This window comes from Hoplias malabaricus, chromosome X2, assembly GCF_029633855.1.
Source record: "Hoplias malabaricus isolate fHopMal1 chromosome X2, fHopMal1.hap1, whole genome shotgun sequence".
In the NCBI taxonomy this organism is placed as follows: Eukaryota; Metazoa; Chordata; class Actinopteri; order Characiformes; family Erythrinidae; genus Hoplias; species Hoplias malabaricus.
In genome coordinates, this window is record NC_089819.1 from 13,678,531 (window position 1) to 13,703,832 (window position 25,302).

At 38.3% G+C, this 25,302-nt stretch overlaps 1 protein-coding gene across 2 annotated transcripts; it reads right to left on the reverse strand.

Annotated features, from left to right (window-relative positions):
- LOC136677138 (heparan sulfate glucosamine 3-O-sulfotransferase 1-like) lies at positions 1-24,280 on the reverse strand. Of its 2 annotated transcripts, none has more exons than XM_066654564.1 (2): positions 23,999-24,280; positions 1-2,551 (listed from the first exon to the last, which is right to left on the reverse strand). In XM_066654564.1, exon 2 carries the CDS (start codon positions 2,412-2,414, stop codon positions 1,497-1,499), a length of 918 nt encoding a protein of 305 aa, XP_066510661.1. In that variant the 5' UTR covers positions 2,415-2,551; positions 23,999-24,280; the 3' UTR covers positions 1-1,496. The 2 variants fall into 2 exon arrangements, with proteins under 2 accessions (XP_066510661.1, XP_066510662.1); XM_066654565.1 differs by lacking the exon at positions 23,999-24,280 and adding an exon at positions 4,009-4,147.
- Positions 24,281-25,302: the final 1,022 nt, after the last annotated feature.

Consider the following 25,302-nt stretch of genomic DNA (forward strand, 5'->3'; position numbering starts at 1 on the left):
CATTTGGGCCAAATATTCATTGCTATCACAGAGAGGTCACAGAGTCTTTTTCTAATACTTAATTGTCTACTGTCCAACATTTCCAAAAGTCACAGACAAATGGACATAAGATTATCATTGCACTTGTGGGACTGCATTTTTAAATGCTTTTACAGTATTTCACCTTTCAGGTCATACAGACATTATTTGAGAGAACAGTGGGTCCAAACAATCAAAAAATCTTTAATTACAAAATCAGAAGATGATTGTTTACATTGGCCTCTGAATAAGAGAGTGAACTGTGTTTATCCATCACCAAAATAGTAGGTATCCATCACCAAAATTCATGTAGGTATGAATTTCGAGTACATCTCAATGTACATATATTTACTGAATACAAAACAATTTTATAGTGCATACAGACATCAAAAAATAACTAATTCTAATGGTTTTATTAAAAAATAGAAATTTCTATTCAAAACATTTCAAAGAATATTTCAAGTAAAAATTATGAGCATTATGAATAGCAAATATGAAAAAAAAACAGCTACTGAATTAGAAGGTATATGGCTCACAGTCATGCTATTTACAACTTTTGAAAGATTTGTAAGGTACAAATAATACACACAATTTAAAGACTAAATCTGTGTTGGGGTTAAGTTGAGTGCCACCACATTGTTGATGTTAAAGGGGAATTTCACAAAAGTTTTTCCTAAATGTCTACATAATTTGATGATTAATGTACAGACAAAACCATCCATGTGAAATGTCTTTTAGAGAAACCTACAGACTTCCTGTTTTTTTACAGTGGTGGTAAGAGGAGCTAGATATCTGAAGAGATTAGTGCCTCTGATGGCTCCTTCACCAAAATTCTTACATGGCATTACGTTTGAAGAAATTGAAAAATGTCTGAAACGTTGTTTCACAACAGTTTGGATACAATTGTCTAATACACACATAAAGGCATTCCCCTCAAGTGACAGATTTAGTCACTTTCATTGCATGTTTCATTGCATTTAACAGCTCAGCACACAGATGAATGTCCATTTGTTGTATTGGACAGAAGATAAAATGGTAATATTTGAGTTTTAGGATTGAGTTTAACAATCCCTATTACCTAAACATTCAGTCCCAATAATTACCGCATTTTTTTTTCACAGTATTTTGCCAAATGAAGGTTTGCATATTTACTTTATTTTTTATACACTTTGCAAAATGAAGGCTTTAAATCTTTAGCACATTTACATTTTATACATACAGTGAGTTCACACTTCTGAATTTACTCGTCATTAGTGCAATTCCACACAACCAACACCAGGAGGAACTTTTGCTCTTTAGGTGCAATCTGATGCCCTCATCCTGTGTGCTCTTTCTGTTTAAGGACTTTTAAATCTGAGGCAGGAACAGGCTATTATACAAACTAGTACTCAGCCAGTTAACTACTAGGTTTGACCAGATGGACGCTTCTTATCTGCAGTTATAAAAGCTTTTCTGCAGTTCAATTATGTCACCTTTCATCAGCACCACTTAAAGGTCCGCTCCACCATCCTAAAGAAAATCTGATTGGGGACCCAGAGGTACCGACAGAGCTTTTGAAACACTTCATTACTAAGCGGAGCATGCGGCCTCCCTTTGGAGTCATCAAGGCACTTGTCATGCCCCTCAGAAAGTAGGCAGTAAAAACCTTTGGTGGTATTGAAGTAGAAGTTGTCTTGCATTATCCGTGGTGGAAGTTCTAGAAACTTCTCGGCTTTCTGTAGTTCAGGAAATGGGTTTTGAATCAGGGCTTCTCCGTCCACAATGTGTATCTGCTTCCTGGGGAAGAACTCCAGCCACCTGGCCATGTGCTGGTGGTAGAGGCTCCTCTGGAGAGCCTTGTAGCTGGGGTTGATCCTTCCATGCCTTAGAAGAAGCTCCTCTAGAGGCTGATAAGGCTTGATCTGCTGGAGCCGGTTGTGTAGAACCTGCGTGTAATCTGACACAAGTCTCTCTGCAGGATCGCGGACAATTAGTAGAAGCTTAACCGCAGGGTTTGCTGACCACATCCTGGATGGAGCCAAAGGGGCTGTGAAGTAGCCAGGCGTCTTTTCCACTGTCACTTGCCCAGGCAAGGTGAGGGGCATCTGTGCACGATACCAGTCCAAGCCCTTGCGGAAATTTTCATCCAGGTTGAAGTAGTGGACTTCAGCCTTGGCCACTTCTATGTCAGGGTGAATGTTGAGCATCTCCAGCAGAGCTCTGGTGCCCCCTTTCCGGACCCCAATGATGATGGCCCCTGGCATTCGGCGTGAAGTTGTGGCATTCGGGGCCTGAGCTGGGCTCTCAGAAGTTGCAGAGTTCAACAAGGCCACAGATCTGAGCTCTCGTAAGCAAATGCACAGCTGGGCTTGGAGCACCAGCAACAGGATCAGAGCCAACAGAAGAGTCCACAGCATGGCGACACTTCAGTCAGGTCAAGGGTAGCTCACTGAAAGATGCTTAGCAGGGAGGGGACACACACACAGCCGGAGGGCACGGACACACTGCTATACAACAGCTGTCTACAGTCACTGATTCAGATCTCTGTAGATATCTGTGGAGAAAAGTAGGCAAGAGGCTAGTTTAAACAGGAATTTGTTTCAGATGAATAGAGGATATTAAGGTATTATGAGATATCTAGTAAAACGTGAGTGTGGACACACCATGGAAAATGAAATATTCCTTGATTCTTGGAAATTTGATGTTTGATGTATTCTATATAAATTTTATATTTTAAAGGGTATTTACACATTTATCCATGAAGACCATATACAAAAACTAAGCTAAAAAATCTTAATGTTGTATAAATAATAATAACAATAATAATAATAAGAAGAAGAAATTACATGTATCCACTTATTCAGCCTGTGGCAGGAATTCTAAAAAGTTTTTCTTGCTTCAGCCTTGAATATTCTTTGGAAAAAATTACAATATAGGCTAGCCAATCAGAACTGGGGTTAATTTAAATAATTAACTGTGTTTCACCAATAATTTGATACAAAATATCTGAATGTATCTCTGACTTAAATTATGTTTGATTCAATATAGTATTTTATGTGTTAAACTGTTGCATTACAGTCCGGTTTATATTTAAATGGTCATCTATAAATCAACCGAAATTTCACAGTAAAAAAATGATTCCTTTTAGAGACTCCCTTTATGCGTTAATAACCAAGCGATAAATAAGTCTGTGTAACCGTACGCAATAGGAATACTATTCTCTGTGTGATTTAATTAGCATTGTTATTAAATCGTCGCCAGAGGAAGCACATTAAACATTCATACTGAAAACAACACTTGGGCTTGCAGAAATCCCAGAAGCCCCTGCACTTTCTATTTCCTGAAAAATTCTGTCTGTCGCCTTCATGTGGGGAATAAAAGAATTACAATAAAAGCTGCAGGTCCTGAACAGATCTAATTACTCATTTACGAACATGAGCCCATCATTTCGGTGGATTTTTTTCTTTCATATTTGAACCAAAAAAAAAAAGGTATTTTCCACAGAGTGTATTTGGACATTTTTTTTTGTTAAATTCAGCCCCTCTTTCAGCACCAATAGCATTTTTGCTATTCCAGATAAAACTCAGAAAAGGTGTATATTGGTAATTTTGGATATAAAATTCGTTCTAAACACTAGTTCCTAGTTCGCATGCACATTAAAACGCTTTGAACGTTTGTTTATATTTAAACTGGCGAGTTACGCATACATGTTGAAAACAGGAATTTCAGCTGCTGAAAGTTCAGCTGTTGTTTTATGTTTCATTTGATGAAATGTCTAAAACACCACATAGCTAAGTTATTTTCGTGCTAATAACAGTCAGTATACAGACACCTTTTAGCATGGCTGTATCAAAAGTTCAGTACCAAATCCATTTTAAACACAGCCGTCCAAATGACGGCTCAGAAACTGCGAAACACTTTAATTAATATCGTTTACAATATTTTGGTGAGGAAAATGATTTTTTGGAATTGTTGTTTAAACTGAAGTAACATAGTATAGGCTTAGGCTACTTTAACCACATCTTCTTGCCTCCCTGTTGAGTTGGGGTTATTAATTTCCTCCTTCTCTGGTCTGGAGCAGAGAAGTGATGTAAACAAGCGACTCCTCCTCGTGCTGTATAATTGCACTGCTGGGAGTTGCCGTGAAACCCCTCAGCGCATGCGCTCCAGCTCAACATCATCATCATCATTAACGCTACAAGCATCATCAACTTCCGTCATTACAGAGTGAGCTGTCTGCAGTAATGGCTCTCACTTTATTCCCCAGTTAGAAGACTGTTAACCTGAAGTATCAGTGACTATGGCCTGTGAACTTGAGCTAGTGATTTCAGACATTACAAATGCCCATACGTGAACTGGACTAAGTTTTCCAAAGTTGTTATTATGTCAAATTAAAACTTCTGCAGATCAGGAAATTGGCCACTTTAAGGTATTATTGAAGCCAAGGAGATACTTTAATAAACTTGTTAATTCCAATTTCACCTGATACTCTCTACATGATTGTTTTTAAATGACCAAAAGGAAATGCAGAGAATAGTCTCATTTAAATGAGTATTTTTGTAATGAATGTGAATAAAAGAGTGGCCACACCATTCAGGATCTGTGATATGCATCATTAGACTGTCTAATAATGTCTGACCCAGACCTTAGTCAGCTGTCTGATGAGCTGTCTGACACTTTAATCTTACAGCAATACATTTGTTCTAAATAGAGTTGTTTCTGGCATTTTAAAATGTTTTTTATGCTACATGTGGTGGACTGTGTGTGACTGAATGTCAGGAATGTTATGATAGTTGAGTTACCCTATTTCCTAGATATAAAGAATGCTTGTCTATGGATTCTACAAAACAGAATAACCCTCAGTGACTTAGAGTAAAGATACAGCTATGGTCTTAAGACTGTAGGTCACTCGAAACAATGCTTATATTAACACCAGTGATTCCGTTTTTGTGGTAATGTAAAGAAAATATTATAAGCAATGAAGGCAATTCTAGGCAATTTAAGCTTGTCATAATATCATCTCACCTTGGCTTATATTGACCAGAATGTTTGAGATTTTGTGAAAAACAGCTATTTGATTTAGTTTTGGTTGAATGTGCTGTAAATGTCAGCCCAGACCAATAGGTTTCAGGTAAAGTTGTCATGCACAATGTTATGTTAGCTAACAAATCATTTCACTGGCTAGCAATCTGCTGAGTAATGGGAGAAAGGACCATCCTACTACACAGAGAAAAGGAGGCCAGTTGTGCTCTCTTGGACTTCTGGCCTTGGACAACTGCTGAAGCATCACTGGAGAGGGAATGCACATTTGAGCAATGACAAGAGCCAGTGCTTTAAACAGTTGCATCATGCCCGTGCTATGAGTTATTTATTTATTTATTTATTTATTTATTTATGTAAATGTGTGATTCTATTGTAAAAATGTGATTTGACAATGTGCAATCATATTTTCCATATGTTTATGACTTTTTTTCCAGTGGGCAAAGCCAGCACACAAACAGACGACTGAATAGATGTCTGTATATTATTAGAAACTGAAGGTTACAGTCTTGTCTTAAAACACTAGTGTTGTGCCCTTGAGTGCACATCCACCTGAGCAACTGCAACCAGTTCCTTCCACCAGATTTCCCACTGCTTAATTGTATTTTTAATAGTAGATGAACACAACATGTTCTTTTCTCAGGTCTTCCAACCACAGAATGTAGAGAATAGCAGTGGATGTGTGTTTGAAATGATTGCAAGTATGCGTACAAAAACAGATGTCTTGTTTTAAGTGGGGTGCATGACTCCCTTGTGACTCCTTTGCTATGACAGTGTATCCTTGCCTGCTCTCCCTATCCTCACCTCACTTGAACACAAACATGCACACGCACACAAACACACACACACACACACACACACACACACACACAAAACCAACACATGCGCATAATTATACAGTTATTTTCATTTCCGTTATATATAGCATATTATATATATATAATCCCAGTCAGAAAAAAAACACTGTACAGATACATTTAAAGGTAAAACAAGAAAAAGATGGATGATCGTCTTTACTGATCCCCTTAGGGAAATTGCTTCCCTGCATTTAACCCATCTGTGATACTGAACACACAAACTGCCATCAAAAGTCAAAAGCGAGAAACTTCTGGAGGCGGTGAAGAGCAACTGAGAAAAGGTAGAAAGAAAGCGAAAACTGATTTTTCAAGAATATTAAACTCAAAATAGACGATTATTTACAGAAATATTCTGTTTACAAACCTGTTTTTATAACTCTCACTATTAATGACAGTTTTCTCAATTACAGAATGTAATTTATTGGTTATGGATTGTGTTTTTTGCTTCTCAGATCTTTAGAACCTATTTTGACGCCTTAGTTACTCTCCAGTCCCTAACTCACTTCTCTAAACTAAAGGCAACATCTGCCCCAAATCAATGGCATTAAAGTTCAGGTTTGTAGCTTAGATTGGAATTTAATTCATAAATTATTCACTTTCTTTGTAGGGAGATGCATATTGACACATTTTATTAACCTTCATCAATACTCCTTCTAAAATCAAGAGTTTCAGTGGGGGGTTTGTCCTTCATGGAACAAAGCTGTATGGGATTTGATTACTTTCAGCCACACACATAGTAGAAGGGTCAAGTACCGATGCTGGATGATTAGTTCTGGATCACAAACAAACTTAACCAAAGGTTGCTGCTCCATCACTCCTGTGAACACAGTTACACTGCTCCACAGCACAATCTGAGATGTGCTTCATAGCCCCCAGCACATGCTTGGCATTTGGTATAGTGTATTTAGGTTGATGTGCATCTGCCCTTGAGAGTCCCATTCTACTGGCAATGCATTATAAAGCTGTATGTATCCAGCTGAATGTTTAGTGTATGTTCCCCATCCACAACACACCCATTTAATGTAGCCTTTTTTTCTGAGCATGCAGATGCATCTTTATTCTCTAGTGTGATGTCAACTACACACTCACTGCTGACTCTGTCATTGTATTAAAGTCTTAATTATGCTGAATGAGTTTGATGGTTTGCAGATGGAAGCAGGCTCAGCTCCGTTGGTAAATAGAGCTTGAAAAAAAGGTGACAGATGAGAAGCCTTTCTCCTCTCTGCTGACTGAGTGACACATAAACACTCTCATAAGGCTGAGACTCATCCTGAGGCATGTGATGGTCTTATTAGCCTTATATGTTTATTTGTTGGCTTTTGTGACATCACAAAAACATTGACTTCAAAACAGTTTCCATATATGGACTACAGGGACTTGAGAGTGAATGGCACATTCTGAACCTACCATATCATACTAGATTAAATTCTTATTTCATAAAAGCGTGTGTGTCCTCATATGTATTTGGCTTTATCAGAGACCCACAGACCCAGGGATACAGAAAGCCACTTTTTCCTCAGCCTTAGCTGATCTCTCTCTCTCTCTCTCTCTCTCTCTCTCTCTCTCTCTCTCTCTCTCTCTCTCTCTCTCTCATACACACACACACACACACACACACACACACACAAACACACACACACACATATACACACACATACACACACACGCAGTCCCCTGCAGAGAACACACAGCCAGCAGCAAGCACTGATCCACATTTCTCCATTAACTCACAGGGTCATACTGAATAGTTTAATCCTCTTCTATGAATAACAGAATGTCATGAGTCACCAGAAATATGATCATAACCCCGACCCCACCCCCAATACACACATACACACAAATACTACCTCCAGAGTCCACTCGTTTGCTGACATTGAACAACCTCAGTAACTGAACTCTGTTTCCAGGGGTTTTGTAGACCTAACACACACACACACACACACACAGTAGAAACATGTCTATGTCATTATATATAAGCGATTGTTCATTACAGATTTTAAATCCTGGAGACTTTGTCCTCTGTCCTCTCTGCCCCAACTATTTTGATCTTTTTTTTTGTTATTTAAGGCATTGGTAAAACAAACTACCCAGAACTATGCTATTTTTTTCTTTATGTGAAGATTGCAGCACACACTATCAAAGAAAGAAAGAAAAAAAAATAGATCAGCCCCTGACATGAGGGCTGTGGCATTTTCACATTAGGACAACACTTATGAAATCAAGATTAAAGGCAGATACTTCTAGCTTTTCTGTAACACAATTTGTAACTAAAATGAGCAAGTCTAAAATGGCAACAGCTAGTACTCTCACCCAGCAAAACCAGTCTATTACATTATAAGTCTAAAGGGTCTGATTTCAGCTAACAAGATCAAGGATTAATAAAAGAAACTTAGCATAGTGCTTTCCCCTTTGATTTCTTTACACGTTAAAGGCTTGCAGAAAGTTTTTAGGGAAAAAAGTCAATATTGTTCTACTTAGCGTTGTTGGCATCAGTTGAGATAAAAAGTATTTTCTATTTAGTTTGTATTAAATGTGAGTCAAAATTCTTTCTGTAGGATTTAAATCTAAATACATACTAGAACAAAACACAAGTTCAGCGACCTTTGCAAAATACAACTTTAGAGTAAGACTACACTTATAAGGGATTATAAATTTAAAGTTAAAAATAAAGTTTCAAATCTCTTTAGTAGTAATTATTAATTATGTTGTTAATACATTAATAGTCATTAATAATGGGTTATAACACATAGATAGAAAGGGCAATGCTGACCTGTTCTTTGCCAAATAGTGAACCTATATCCATCTACACTGTTAAACCTCAGATCTTGCAGAATACTAACTTTTCCTTTTCCATCAGTCAACATGAAGCCTATTAGCTTCATCACATATGTGTTGATATGTTTAAACATTTAATGAATTAACCAACAGCCTTTTTATACACAAATAATAATATGGCATAACTTCATTCTTTCATTCATTCATTATCTGTAAGCACGTATCCAGTTCAGGGTCACGGTGGGTCCAGAGCCTACCTGGAATCATTGGGCGCAAGGCAGGAATACACCCTGGAGGGGGCGCCAGTCCTTCACAGGGCAACACAGACACACACACACATTCACACTCACACTCACACCTACGGACACTTTTTGAGTAGCCAATCCACCTACCAACATGTGTTTTTGGACTGTGGGAGGAAACCGGAGCAATGGCGTAGCTTAACATGTGAAATAACTAAATTCACATTCTCAGGTCTGAATTTATTCTTTACATTGACATTTTGAGTAAGTTTTCTGACAGGTTCCCTATTAGACAAAAATGATTTCATTACTATCTCTGTGTTACAAATGATTATTAATGACCTGTATGGTGTTTACCACCTAATTAACATATAGGTAATATATGTTATAAATATATATGTAATAAATAAACATTGTTTTTAAACAATTTATAAATCATTTTATTTGTAGCCTTATTTTAAAGTGATACCATACAATTTTTAATTGTGGTAAACAAGCCGTTCTGCAGTATTCTATACAAATCATATGGTTATTACTATTAAAACTCTGTTTTCCTATTTTGGGTCAGTTTATTTTGCAATGGTGTATATGTATTAGAATGTGTGTGTGTGTGTGTGTGTGTAGCCCTGTAAAGGACCGGCACCCCCTCCAGGGTGTGTTTTTGCCTTGCGCCCAGTGATTCTGGGTAGGCTCCAGACCCACCGGGACCCTGAACTGGAAAAGCGGTTACAGATAATGAATGAATGCATTTGCATTTAATGACTGAACTTACACAATGACACGCTACATATACAGATATTAGTTTGTAAACCCAGGTGTGTGAAAAGAAATGGATGTGGATTACAGCACGTGTGGGGATCCAATTGCTCTCGTATGACTGGAGCAGAGAGAGGGAGTCACTGAGGGGAGAGCGAGAGAGAGAGAGAGAGAGAGAGAGAGAGAGAAGAGGGTGGTAGATAAGTCTCTTTTTTAAAAAACCTGTCGCACACACACTCTATCCTGTGTTCAGTCTGCAGGCATTTTACAAACAGACACCAGCTGTGCTCTAAATTAGCCTCTTTATGAAAGACTGCCCTGACCCCCATTCTCTCACTTTCTCTCTCTCTCTCTCGTTTATCTTTTAACTCTCTCTTCCTGCTCTATCCATTCTTTCTCATATATTATATATGTTTTCTGTGGTCATTTTTTTGTTCTTTCTCTCTCTTTTATTAAAGGTCTTAAATGATTTATTGAGCTGATTATTGTACAAAAATTTTTTTTCAGTGTTTTCACAGACAAACCTGATTTTATTTTTTAAATAAAAAAACAATAGAACATGACGCCTGCAATGCACTCAAACCAAGGTGTGACAGAGGCAAAGAAGTTTAAATGGAGCATTCCCAGTGCGAGACTGCATTTACATCTTTGCATTTACCGTGGCCAAATGTGCCTGACAATTGTGCCCAATAAGGTGTTCACTTTCATGACCCAAAAGAGGAGGACATAAGCAGAAATAGGGAGGCATAAAACTACAACAAAAAAAAGAAAAAAAAGAAAAATGTAACCTATATAACAGAGTTACCAAGTGAACAAGAAACCAATAACAAATCTTTATTTACCTCATGATACCTCAGGCATACTTGTGATACCTAAGTGTTTTCCCCCATTGCCTCCAAAGGTTTGCTATTGGTCAGGAATTTATTGTCCATATCTGAACACCTTTCTGCAAGGTTCACACAGATCTGCCTCATTTCACCATGTTGTGCTCATCACTAAAAACTATAATTTGAAGGCAGAGCTTCTGCAGAAACCATGTCACATAATGCTGATAAACAAGTTTTCTGTGACCAGACAGACATCAGATGCTACATGCCATACTTGAAAAGGACATACAGCTTTTTCCTATGAAATCCGTGACATGGCATGGGGCTGCAACCATTGACTGGAACTCAAAATTTGTATACAGCAACAATGGGTAAAATGTCCCCTTGAAAATCAGCAACAATTAATACCTTCAGGTCCCAAACAATGAAAAGGTTTGATTAAAGTTTGATTTGGGTGTGCTGCAGGGATCAGTTTTTTTAGTTGCTTATATTTAACAAATAGACTTGTCATAGTAAATTTAAAAGTTTCAAGTAAATTAACAAATTACAGAGTTTTTATTGCATTTTTGGAAACTTTTCTGGAAATGGAGTTTGAACTTATTGGTCTCTTTTTCTGTCCCTGGCTCACCCCCTGCTCATATACGCTTGGAGATCTGGGTCAACCATATCAGGAGCTCAGAATTCCCCTCTGCATGTTCGTGTGTGTGTGTGTGTGTGTGTGTGTGTGTGTTTGGGGTGTGCTGTTGAGTTTTTGGGTGGTTTAGGTTTGGGGGAAGGCAATCTTGTGCCACAGGATGGTGTGTGTGTGTGTGTGTGTGTGTGTGTGTGTGTGTGGATGGTACACTCTAATTAATGCGGCTGCTGACATGAAGAGCATCATCACTGGCATATTGCCTTCATGGAATCATGCCTGTCTGTCTGGTATGCTTGTGTTAGCAGCCACTAAGAGATAAAAAGGTATGTACTGTAAATAGAGGGATTGATTGAGAGAGAAAGAGAGAGAGAGAGAGAGAGAGAGAGAGAGAGAGAGAGAGAGGGAGGCAAACGAGACACACTCACAAACAAGACAGCTTCTGGGTGGGATGGGGGGGCTATTTAGATGTTTCTTAAACACCAAATTTGCAGATGATGCCACAGTTTGATGATAAGATTCTGATGCATAACGGTGAGATGTGTGTACAGCGTATACAGTAGTCACAGAAAGAGGGAATGAGAGAGAGGTGCACTTCCTACTGAAATGTCCAAAATATGAAAGTTACAGAAAGGGAATAGGCATCTACCTGAGAAGTAAATAAACACACATTATCTGATGATCAGACACTTCAGACAATTCACAAAATAATAACTATATAAGAGAAGAAAAAAACCTTTTGCTTAAAGTTATAAAGTTATTTTCATGTTGATGTCAATTGATTTAGGACCATCTCAACTGTATTGTCACAATGTAAAGGGTAAGTGGATTTTTCACTGGAGGCTGTGTGAGAAGTGAGAGAGATAAGAGTGAGGGTATCAGTACTGTTTCTCCTTCATGCCTTGACTGTGCACTGATTTCTCTATTGCATTTCTATTGATTATATCATTTGCTCTCCCTGGCATGAAGGACTACTGTCTGGGAACAAAATCAAAAAGACAAAAGGATGCACAGTTGTGTGTTTGTGTGTGTGTGTGTGTGTGTGTGTGTGTGTGTGTGTGTGTGTGTGTGTGTGTGTGCGCATGTGGGTTTTACAGTGAAATGTCTCTGAACCAGCATTTAGCATACTAACAGTATGTCAGAATCTGTGATACTGCCATATATTTCCACTCCACTTCAGTTTAACTGACAGCTGAAGACCCTGGAGCCATCAAACTGTCACTTTCACAAACTCACAGTGACAAGCAAACCATTCCAATGTGGCTCCAGCAGCAGGGGGTGAGGAGATTTAGCCTGTGCTCTGCACTTTTTCTGTTGTGCATGTCTCTCTCTCTCTCTGTGTTTGAGCCTGTTTATCTATGCATGTTGTCACTGTCGTATCAAAATCTCAACATGTATTTTTATTTATACATATACTAAACATTTTATAACCTCAATTTGAAAATGCTGCCAGTTCTTATATTTCCAAAATGTCTCTTAGAATAAAAATCCAAATCATTTTATTGTGAATAACAGTTCTAGACGAGTATTTCTGCCAGTGTTATATAGATGTCCATATAATGGAGCAAAAATGCATGAAACCAGCCCCGCTTCATTTCAATCTGTTGTTAACAAAAGCCCTTGAACTGCTCAATTCCATGATTTTACTTAAAGGACATCTGCATTAGCTAGAATCATGCTGAGTGAAAGTGGCACCAGGGGAGGGGGTGTGGGGGGCATATACCCACACACCCACACACACAGGGTGAGGCCATTTTTGCTTTATTTGACTTGTGGCCTCAGATAGCACCAGCAATGCAACTCATGATTTATGATGCTGTGGTTCAAACCTTAGCTAACAGAATATAAGTTGTGAAAAAAAACCAATAAAATAACTAATACCCTGTGGGTCATAGAACAAAAAGTCCTAAATAAGTTACACATCGTTTGGCATTGCTAGCCCTCCTCTAAATTCAAATCATTTTGAAAAAGACCCTTTTTCAAACGTTTCACTCTAAAGTGTCTTGGCAGGGTAAATGAATATTTGTGAATGTTCTAAAAAACTCTCAATCTAGCACCGGTTGCTTAAGAATGCATTTGTGTGTGGATTAGTGAAGAATGTATTCATATTACTGCAATGCTAATATGTTGTCCAAATTATGCAGCTGTAGTTAGTGGGTCTGCCGTATTGTGCTGCTACATTGCGAACAATGTCAATAGTGTCTGGAGGGGAGCGTGTCCGTGTCTGTATGTAATCTGTTTCTCAGCAGGGGTTTGTGAGTAAATAGGCGCGAATGGCAGATGGAGGTTGGAGTGGTGTGTTGGATATGAGCAGCAACTTCACTGCTTCACTGGTGCTGGGTGTGAAGACTGACCTCCTTTAGTCTTTTCTTTAGGGGAATAGCTGCACAATGTTTGGAGAAGAAAATGTGGCAAATAGTAAGTTGGCCACATCAGGGACACGTTGCTTTGGCTTTTTTACATTCAAACACAGTTTCAGCTTTCTTGAACTCATGACACACTCTGAAATAAAGATCAGCTCCAGGTTGACATATATCAGCAATGCCAGCCAAAAACATTGTATGTCTTAAATGATAAGTTTTCTGGAGAAGGAAAAAAACACTCTTTACTTATAAAGAAGATCTATGCATAAATGTTTTATTTCAAGTAATTTTGAAGTTTGGACCTTTTCTTTAGGACTGTTCATCATGAAATTTCTATGCAGTGTGATGAACAGCTGGCACGGGCAAAATATTATAAAATGTACAAAAATGCAAATACAAGGTTTTGTTCCACCTGCGATGTGCTTATTTTAAGCCTCAGCAGTAAAAGTAATTAGCAGCAATAGCACAAATGTGTTGTGACTTTATATGGATCTTTTCTCATACATGTTCCCCATTTGGACAAAGTGTCAGCAATGTTTATGGTGGATTCACACTGAATGTGAAATCTTGGTGAAAATAGCAGAGATGGCTACTCGATTGCAGTCACACATTTTTGATCTGACACAGCAGGCTACTAGAGTATTTTGACTTTTGTCACTACTTTAATCTTCAAAATAGATAACTTTACTAATCCTTCACACAGTTACTGTAACTGATATTATAAACCATTTAATAGTAACTTAAAGGGTAATGCATCTGCAATGACCAGAAACGTCTCTTAACTGAGTGATGCTTTAGGTCACTTTGTGGATTTAAATGTGGGGTGACGTCAGCAGCCACGTTTAGCCTTATATTTTGTAACGGTATATATATTTTTATCATTAAGTGCCTCCTACAGCCCCATTCTCAAGAAAACTAGCAAAAAATGTGTTTTCCCTAGGTTATGATGGAATATTCACCCACATGTCAGTTTGGACGTGACTAATATAAACTGGGGTTTACTGCTCAATTTACAGTAGGTAAAAGACTCAGGAATCTTTCCAGAAATGGGAGCCTGCACTTCAGGAAAGTTAGTTACTGTCTATTTGGATGGGATGGAAAAACCCTGAGATACTCCAGTAATTATTATTTTACTCCACATCTACAGGTAAAAACAAATCCTATCCGAATAGTGCTACAGTAAAATAGGCAAAACTCTGGAATTACAGAATTACATTTCAATTGCATTAATAAAATAATGTAATAACTCTAGATCTTTTTCATTCATTCATTGTCTGTAACCTCTTATCCAGTTCTGGGTCGCGGTGGGCCCAGAGCCTACATGGAATCACTGGGCGCAAGGCAGGAACACACCCTGGAGGGGGCGCCAGTCCTTCACAGGGAGACACACACACACTCAAACCTACGGACACTTTTGAGTCACCAATCCACCTACCAACATGTGCTTTGGACAGTGGGAGGAAACCTATGCGGACACGGGGAGAACACACCAAACTCCCCAGTCACCCACAACCCACAACCTCAAGGTCCCTGGAGCTGTGTGACTGCAGCACTACCTGTTGTGCCACCATGCCGCCCTAATTTCTTTATTTTAGGTAGCTATTTTTTACTGTCAGATAAACCACTTGTACTTCCTGTTTTTAATAATATGAAATCAACCTCCTGTATGGGAAAATCATGCTACATTAAACTATGCATTAAAACTTTACATTAACATGAAAAATGAAGCAAACTAGCAACAAAATCTTGATTGTTTTGACACCTTTAATATGAGGTTATAATCATGTAATTAAAAGTTGAGCACTAAGGCGATTTTTGCGATTCTGTTCTCCCAGCAAACTATTAGAACCTAACATTACATCAGGTGTTCTAACAACCAGCCATTCATTAGAAAGTGTTCCTCTGAGGTTATTTTCCACAGGGCCACACACACACACACACACACACACACACACACGAGAGCGAGAGTGAGAGAGAGAGAGAGAGAGAGAGAGAGAGAGAGAGAGAGAGAGAGAGAGAGAGAGAGAGAGAGAGGGTGGGGGGCCTGTTTAGAGGTTTTTTGAACACCATATTTGCAGATGATGCCATAGTTTGTGTCTTGTTACAGGTAAAATGAATGAAGCCCATACTGATGATAATGGTCTGATGCTTCAGCTATAATTGTGGGAGTGAAATATTGTGCAATCCGTGAGAAATACAGCCTGCAGGTTAGTGTTTATTATGTAAATTTGTATGTTGGTTAGGACGTTTTATAACCTGTTATGAGAGCAGCAGTGAAAGATACACAGTGTAAGACAGACAGAAACACCCCCAGCCCCCCACGGTCTAGATTTCTGACAGATGTGTAAAACTGGGGCAGATAATGCCACATTCCCTTGAATCATAGTGTACAGGTAACTTCCACCAAAATAGTCACATCAAAAGCACAGCATACTGTTATTTACATTGAATTAAACTGTAAATTCAGTAAAATTCCATAACATAACTATACTTTGTTAATATATTACCATCAGGAAAATATTTACATTAACACTGGGTGAACATTTTGAGTTGAATCTTTTATACATCAAAAAGTGTTGCAATTCATTAAAATATATATATATATTTCAAACTCTACATCTCATACTATTAAACACACTGCATTTGTTAGTGTGCCTTTAAAACTGCAATGCTGAAAATAAGACATAATAAATGTTTATTTTAGTGGAATGATTTGTGACATCATTAAAGCACAGAATAAAAAATATATTTAATATTATACCTATATTTTATTTAAATATACATATAATATATTAACCGCTTTGAGGTATTTATTTCTATAGGTCCTTTCAACATCAGAATTTCTCATAATATAAAGCTGGTATTTTGGGTTAATATCATAATAATAATTATAATCACCACTATCATCATTTCAAATAGAGCAACTAAAGAATTTACACTGGGTTTTTTATTAGTTACATCAACACAATTCTGCCTTGTACAGTGCTTAAAATAAAGTTGTTGAGTTACTGTATTTTATTCAAATATTTCAGGGTTACACTTAAAAAAAAAAAACAAGCATCTCTTTTGCAGGAGTGAAACTATCTGATAAAAAGAACATTCAGAGAGGGAGAACCCATCAGCACTGAAACAAGTGTTTCTCAGTCTCGCTCTGCAATGCCAATTAGTGCCAAGCACCGAAAGATTTGTGTAGAGTAGAGATGAATAGCTCTGTCAGTCTTCAGGCAGGTGTGTTTGTATTTTTTTTTGCATGCGTAATGTGTGTTTGTGTATCTGTGTTTGTGCGTGTGTGTGTGTGTGTGTGTGTGCAAGGTTGTCTTGTCAGTAAGTTTGTAATCACTCAGCTAATGTCTTTGGTTCCACTCACTGACTCCTCTGGTGTTTCCGTGTGCTGTCTGTGCCAGATCGCTGCTTTTGTCCTCAGATCCCCTCACCATTAAACAACATGAAAAACAGCTTACTGGCTTCTTTGTCATTAAGCAAAACCCTGAGGTTCTCATTCAAGATTACTTACTCTCTCTTCTGTCTGAAATACAAGCAAGAATGTCCTAGTTTGTCAGCCATTCATGTTGAAACTGCACACTGCATCTCTCTGTGTGCTGATGTGTGTGTGATGTTGTTTCACAGCAATGAGATGATTTTTTTTTTTTTTGGCAGGCATTGAATTTGTGGGGTGAATGTAAATTCTGTTGAGCAGTGCCCTGCTAGTGCTTGTTGTAATGTGTTGCACTGTATTATATTGTGCTGTGCCATGTTGCCTTAAGGTGTTTTGTACTTTTATATACAAATTTACATTATGCTGTGAGGTGCCGTACTCACTGCGACCCTGAACTGGATAAGCAGTTACAGACAATGAATGAATGAATGTCTCTGTGGCACTGTGCTGAGTTGTTTTGTGTTTGTTCTGTTATGACGAGTTGTGCCGTGTTATGTTCTGCAATACCATGTTGTGTTCTATTGTACTGTGCCGTGTAGTGTTGTGTTCTGTTGTAATGTACTGTGTTGTATTCTGCTGTTGTGTATTATTATGCCGTGTGAGATTGTGCTGTGTTGTGGCACTGAGGTCAGTCAGTGTACTGTAGCTTGTCATCTTAATGGACCGCAGACTGAGACTTTCAGCACTAATGACCCAAAAAACGAGCAGAGTTCAACACAGACACACACCTACACAGACACACTTACGATTATAAAGACGTAAACGCACGTTTGTTTAGGAAGCACACACCAAACCTGCAGCACAGCAAGTGTGTTTCTATCTTTAAAAGGCAAACAAACAAAATGTTTGGAGTTTTCTGAGGGCACTGTTTTTCATAAATAGCATCTGTGTGGGTTATAATGACTGCAGTGGCCTGGTGTAAACCCCCCGTCTCCATACAGCCTGGAGCCTCTCGGCTGGCCATCAGAAGTGCGGTGTCGGAACATTAAGCTCGTGGCGGGGGACGTGATTGTGACTGAATGCTTATGACTCCAAAATGGCTTCACGTCTGCCTCCACACTCTGTCTCCAGGCTTGGTATCATACAGATAATCAGCCGGTATGCTCAGGAGGACGACAACAACCGTCTTCACATGCTTCACCAAGGTCAGGGAGAAAAGGTCAGCTCAATCAGAGGCTTCGTGCTGTTCCATCTGCCTAAAGGAGAACTCCAGTGTTTCTCAAACTAATCTTTCTCTGCTGACTCTGTAGCATACAGTAATCAAAGACAACAGTGATTCAAAACACAGTTCTAATGGAAGCCAACTGGGAGTTGCTTCACTTGTGTCAAGCAGTCCCTGAAGTTTTGTGTCATGCCCAAATTTGAAATTCCGGATCTTATCACAATTTCTGGATGAGAAAAATGAATTGGATTTCTGAAAACCGTCTTTAATTGTGGTTTCCTCTTACAATCCAGAAAAACGTGTAGTTAGCTGGATGGGCTATGCAAATTGTAGCTACAGGTGTGAGTGACGGGATGAGTGTGATAGAGCACAGGTGATAGAGCACAGGATAGAGCACCAGGTAGCCACTTACACCCAATGATTCCAGGTAGGCTTGCGACCCACCATGAATGTAGAACAGGATTAAACTGTTACAGAATATGACTGAATGAAGGTAGGAAAGTTCACTTTGGTAAGCTCAGTTTAAAACGATTTTTTCAAACAGATCCTGTACTTTACAATGTTGTTTAGCAGTAGAAATTTAAATGCAACATACACACCGAGAGCAATCTACCACAACTGACATTTCATGAAAGTAACATAACAATTAAACTTAAAAAAGATCAAAAACAATTCGATCTCCTTAAACTGTCCTCTGCTGCCAGCACAAGTTCACATCTGACAAAGCTTGCTGGTTTTTGAGTCTTTCAATGTCAGTGTAAGGTGCAGCAATGTTTCAACACATATTTGGACTCCTTCATGATTTTACAAAGCAAAGGACAGATTAAAAATGCCATAGCATGATCATGCAATCAGCAGGATGAGGTTTCACATATATTTATAGCTTCTATCAGCCATACCTTGTAGCATACAATTATCCATCCATCCATTATCTGTAACCGCTTATCCAATTTTAGGGTCGCGGGGGGTCCAGAGCCTACCTGGAATCATTGGGCGCAAGGCGGGAATACACCCTGGAGGGGACGCCAGTCCTTCACAGGGCAACACAGACACACACACATTCACTCACACCTACGGACACTGTCGAGTCGCCAATCCACCTGCAACGTGTGTTTTTGGACTGTGGGAGGAAACCGGAGCACCCGGAGGAAACCCACGCGGACAACACACCAACTCCTCACAGACAGTCACCCGGAGCGGGATTCGAACCCACAACCTCCAGGCCCCTGGAGTGACTGTGTGACTGCGACACTACCTGCTGCGCCACCGTGCCACCCAGCATACAATTAATAAACAATAAAACGTATACAGTTATCTAGTAATTTATAAAATATTTAAAGCCCACTGGAATCTATTTTAAACATGGTTTGAATCAGTGAAACTCCTGCTCTTTTCTAATTATAGGGAAAGGCATCAAAATGCTTGTCTGTGATAATTTAACATACTAAAGGCTAAAATTGCTATTCTGTGTTTAACTTGAACACTGGAAATTTCCTTTAAATGATCCTCATTTAAAATTTTGTTTAGTGCAAAAGCAAGCAGGGCTTTTTGGAAGCCCCCCGTCACTGACACTGTCACTGACAACATATGGATAATGCTCATAACAACAGCTCATGTCCAGTGTCCAGTCTGAGAGAGGGAGGCACCCTGGGTCAGTCCATCTGTCAATTGATCGGGTGTCAAAGCTGTCCAACTTTTTATCATTTTAACTCTATATGTGGATTTTAATGAATCTACATAGTGATGCTTCTATTTCTGTAAAAGAAATATCCAGTTTATTAATATCTCACCAGGAAGGCTTTAGACTAGATGTGGGAACATTTCTGTGAATATTAGATTGCATTCAGACATTAGACCATTAGTGAGGTCAGGTTCTGATATTGAATCTAGTTCTAGAAAAAACACTACAAAAAACATTCCTAGCCAGGTTCTTAATGGAGCTCCATTATTACACAAAACATACTTCCCATAGGGCCACAGTTCAGTTTCAGGGGGGTTTATATTGAGCATATAATTGAGCATGTTGACCTTAGGATCATGTGCAGCTGCTTTAAAGTGTCCCATTCCTTTCTTGCTAATGCTGTGGTGATTATACGAACAATGGATGTGCCACTGAACGCCTGTGTCCACAATGGTTGACCCATTTACTAATTACATGGGGTCTCTACACATGCCTGCAGTTGAGTCAGATGAGTTTCTGGGAAATTAGCGTATGTGTAAATAAAGCATGTGCTGCAGATGTGGCAAAAGGAGAGTAGATTAAAAACCACTGGAGTATTGCTTCATTGAAGGTGAACAATGGCCAAATGAACAAGCTTCAGAAACAAACAAAGAGACAGAAAAAAAAATTCCAACAAAGACTCTGAATGTACTGTACCATAATTGATGAAACACTATTTCACTTCTAAATCAAATTCATTCGACACATTAACCCAGTGTCCAGAGGCATTTCATGTTAATCATTAATTAATTTGAATCTTTCCCCTCTCTAATTACCTCATTATAACAAAGAAAAATGCAAATGTGTAACAATGCTAATGCTGCAGTGAGGGAACCTGTGCTGGTTTTGTTGCTAATATAAGTGATGTCATTTTTAAAATTTAACTGATTATTATTGTAGCAGCACCAGTGATCATTGCTCATTATGTTCCATTAAATATAATGTACATTCATATAGGTTTATGTGCAGTGGTGTTTGAAAGCCAGAAAACACCCACCATTTATTTGATTTCCAGTAAATACAGCCAATACTGTGTTCAGTAGATAGAAGGTAAGATAGATAGATAGGTATAAGGTAGAATATAAGATATTTCATTCACAAGAGAAAGAGAAAAGTCAAAGGAAAACAAGTAAAAACAAAAGGGTGTGTCGCTTTAAGAAAGTTCATTACTCTGAAAAGGCAATTACAAAATAAAAAATGTATTATGTTTACGCTAGAAACTGAAAACGACAGTGTCATTTTGTCATTTTGGATTTGGATTTCTGGATTGTGAAATTTGGCTGAATTTTGGAGCTGCAGAAAAAAGATGTCTACAGTTTATTATTTCTTTTTTGACAAACTGAAAGCAGGTCTTTCCTAAAAAATGTATATTTTGTATGTTACGGCTGTCTGGGCCTAAAATAAAAAAAATGAAAAAATGATCTCAGCAAAGTAGCCCACTGTACTGTTTTATATTCATTCCAGCTCAGTGCCATGTACGATGAAATACAGCTGTTATTATAATCACATAGCTTTTAATTTTTACAGGATTATATAAATTCAAGAAACATTGAATGTGTATTTATTATTATTACATGGAATTCCGTTTATTTATAGCGTGCAGCGCAGTGAACAATTCACCTTGGATGATTAAAGATTCATAGCTGAGCCTATACTGGTCCTTTTAAGTCATCAGTTTGGGTAAATATTGCGGACAGTGTCGGGAAAAGGGGATTTAAGAGAAGTGCAAGACTGTGTTATTATGGTAAAAATAAATCCTCTGACAGATCACTGAAGTCTTGTGACTCACTTAATCCTGACACTATGAAGTGTTTTTACTTATCCTCCCCTACTGCGCTGCTCTCTGAACCCTGCGCTTTAAAAATTTGAATAAGACAAGCCCTCCCCCCTCCCCCTGCTTGAGTAAATATGGTTCATTGCGCTCCAGTAAAGGAGAGCTTCCTCGCTCATAAATTATGATATTTATTATTTACGTCCCCTGCTCCCTAATGCCCCATAGTGTACTGACGTGTCTCCCATAATGCACTGCACTGCCCCTAAAACAGGTCATTCAGGGCTACAAACGTTAAGACAAGAAAACAAAAGCTCAATATTCGTGTCTCTCTGTGTTTTTCTCGCTCACTCCCATAAGATAAACCTGACAGCTGACCTGCAGAAGGCTGAGAATGTGCAGAATTTAGAATCTCCCTCACGTTCTGTGTATCGTCTTTGTCTCACTGTTCTTCTATCTCTCAGTTTTTTTTTGTTTGTCCTCGTTATTTCTCATTCTCCCTGTGCTTTTTTGTCATTCTCTCTTATTCTCACTGCTTCTTTTTGCCTTTTTTCCTGCACTCTCTCTACTCCTTATCTCTTTCAATGTTTCTTTTGCCTTGCTTATCTTTCCCTCACAGTCTCATTCTGTTCTTTTTCTATCTCAAGCTCCTTTATTCTTTATTTTTTACTTTTGTCTCTTGTATTTATTGTTTATCAGGTTTGTTCACTCTTTCTCTTTCTACCTTTCTCCCAATCACTTCTTCCTTTGTTTCACTCTATGTACAGGCTGTTTAAGTGTGTGTGTGTGTGTGTGTGTGTGTGTGTGTGTGTGTGTGTGGTTCATAACTACCATCCTTTTCAGTCACAGCTTAAACAAGCCCAGGTAGAGCCAGGTTTCCAGAGTGAGATAAAGTTTAAGTCTGGAGTGAGGTGAATTAACAGATGATGATTCACCAGTAGTTCGGCAGTTTAGAAGATTAAACCTAATCCATGTCTGAGAATCCGCATCACTTACTATTAGTACATTCATGAGACACCACCCTCTCCCCTCCCCCAACAAGAAACAAAAAAAAACCACACAAACAATATCTCAGAATTATAGCGGCCTGACACCGTCCTCAAATGCACTTTCATTCTAAGTACATGTCTTATTTGACCTCACATTCTAAATGCTCCAAACGTCACGGATGGATTAATATGTTTTGCTGACAGTCTGAAGTTTTGGTTATATCTTTACTTTGACCTGTTTACCTCCTCTAACCCCTGACCTCGCTGAAGAATTGATCTGCCATTCCAACCCTCACACCCAGATCTGTAGTGTCTTTAAGAATAATGTAATGTCCCATTTGTATTTATGTAAAGTTTTTATGTGTTTTGTTATTGTACATAATTTAAAAGGGCCTTCTGCCCTCTACATTATGTAGAAATCTCATGATGAAGACACCAGCATAATGCTGCAAATGATGGAAATTTTACATTAAAGGTTCAGAAGATTTTTCATTTCTCATGCAAAGTTACCATTTTGAAGACACATGATTTGGACATCATAATGATATCTAGATATTTAAACAGGTATAATATAAAAAGGCCATATTATTAGGCAAGCCATTATAATATACATAAAATGAGCTCATATGTGATATGTATATATAAATGTTCTATAAATTATTCATTTCACGAGGCTTATATTTCATGAGGTTTATGATGTTTAGAAAGCAATGTGTGTATTATATATCTGCATTTAATACTAATGTGCTTGAAATTAATTTTATATGCAAGTAATAGTGTAACAGAAATAATAATAATAATATCCTACCAAAGTAATAATAATAATAATAATGAGAAGAAGAAGAACAAGAAGAAGAAGAAGAAGAAGAAAAACATAATGTATAATTGTTGATATCATAAGAACAGAATGAGACCTGATCTAATGAAAATGGTAATATTTCAGATGTAATATAAATTTTAATTTTCAGATTTTATTTACAAGTCAATGCAAAAGTTTTGTGGTCCAGGGAATGTTTGACTTTTCTAATGGTCAATTCATCTTCACATGATTTAAAATTTTCTGTGAATGTACCAATACAAACACACAAAAATACACACACACACACCTCTTCATTCACACTTCACCCATTTGGCTGAGCACAGCTGGATCCCCCATGTCGCCTCTGGTGAGGAGAAGCCCTTTAACCAGGGAATCCCAGATGTATTAATGACTTACCACAGATATCTGATCACATCATTCACTTTACTCAATCACACACCCACCACCATACAACTTAATGTTACAATATATACAGCTGAACTTGATCTAATGGTGCCTTTTTTTAGGTTTGTGAGTATTTCATGACGAATAAACCAATACAACTGACAGAGATAGGACTGAAGTGAGAGAGAGAGAGAGAGAGAGAGAGAGAGAGAGAGAGAGAGAAAGTACCTGAATTCTTTGAGTTTGGTCTCCACTGAAGCTTCCTCTCAAAGTCTGCCTCTTCTCTCTTGTGAGGGTTTAGTTCAAGTTCCTCCTGAGGTCCATCCTTTGACTTCTCTCTCTCCCTCCTCCTCGTTTCTCTTACTCTTTCTCTGTTTCTTCTTTTCCTCTATTGCTTTCTATCCCTCACTCTCCCACTGTCTCTCAATCGTTTCTTGGCTCCCACTCAGAGTGAGAGTGTGAATGTGTGTATGAATGAAGGTATCTCCGTGTGTGTGTATGTGTGTGTGTATCAGAGGAAGACAGTGTGTATAAGTGAAAGCAGATCTTTTTTCTCAGCATTTATCTGCAGGGAGAGAGAGAGAGAGAGAGAGAGAGAGAGAGAGAGAGAGAGAGTATGTGTGTGTATATGTGCATGTGTGTGTGCTGCACGCAGTCTGAGTGTGAGAAGGAAAGAGACAGCACAAACCTGCTGCCACTGGGAAATCCCTCCCTGCTCTCTCTCTCTCTCTCTCTCTCTCTCTCTCTCTCTCTCTCTCTCTCTCTCTCTCTCCTTTCTGGTTTTAGAGAATATAGCTGTCTCTGTTCTTGTGCTTTATCTATTTCATTCTCTCTCTTTATCCCTTTGTCCTCATCTCTGTATCTTTCTATTACAGAGTGTACTTATGTCACACACTTTCTGTTCTCCTTTCTTTTTCATCTCTCTCTCTCTCTCTCTCACACACACACACACACATGCATCAACTTCTGTCAAGGCACCCTTCATTCTCTGTATCTCCGTACTCTATTTTTTTGTCTTTTTACATGATGATGATTTGGGGGGTTGGGGAGTGAATATATTTGCCTCAGAAAAAAAAATCCCAGGAATCATGAATAACTTAGAGATGGCTGGCACAAAGCACACAAAAATACACTGCATCAGTCCATTGTCTGTGTTAATCTCCTCACACTGTAGATTCCCTATTAAACACTCTCACTGTCCAGACTGCACTTTCAGATTGGACAACCATAAATGTTCTGCTTTATCAGGAGTAGGATAGAGTCTGGATAGAAAATGGTTTAAAAACTCTTTCTGAGGTTGAAAATAAAAGAGTAAATTAACTACTTTTGCTTCCAATCCAAAAAAGACCAATTAATAATTAAAAAGCCATATTGTTCTCTTTGCTATCTGCTTGTTTTTATGGTCATTGTCGGTCAGATGTGAGTATTAGCACTGCACATCTCTAAAAATCTTTACAAATACTTCACTCTGAAAAGAAACTTTTCAAGAATCAGGCCCATAATAATAAATAAATATTTAAGATGCAGTAGTT

Excerpts from the sequence above, each read along its gene's own strand:
- LOC136677138 (XM_066654564.1), bottom strand. The coding sequence starts at position 2,414 with ATGCTGTGGACTCTTCTGTTGGCTCTGATCCTGTTGCTGGTGCTCCAA.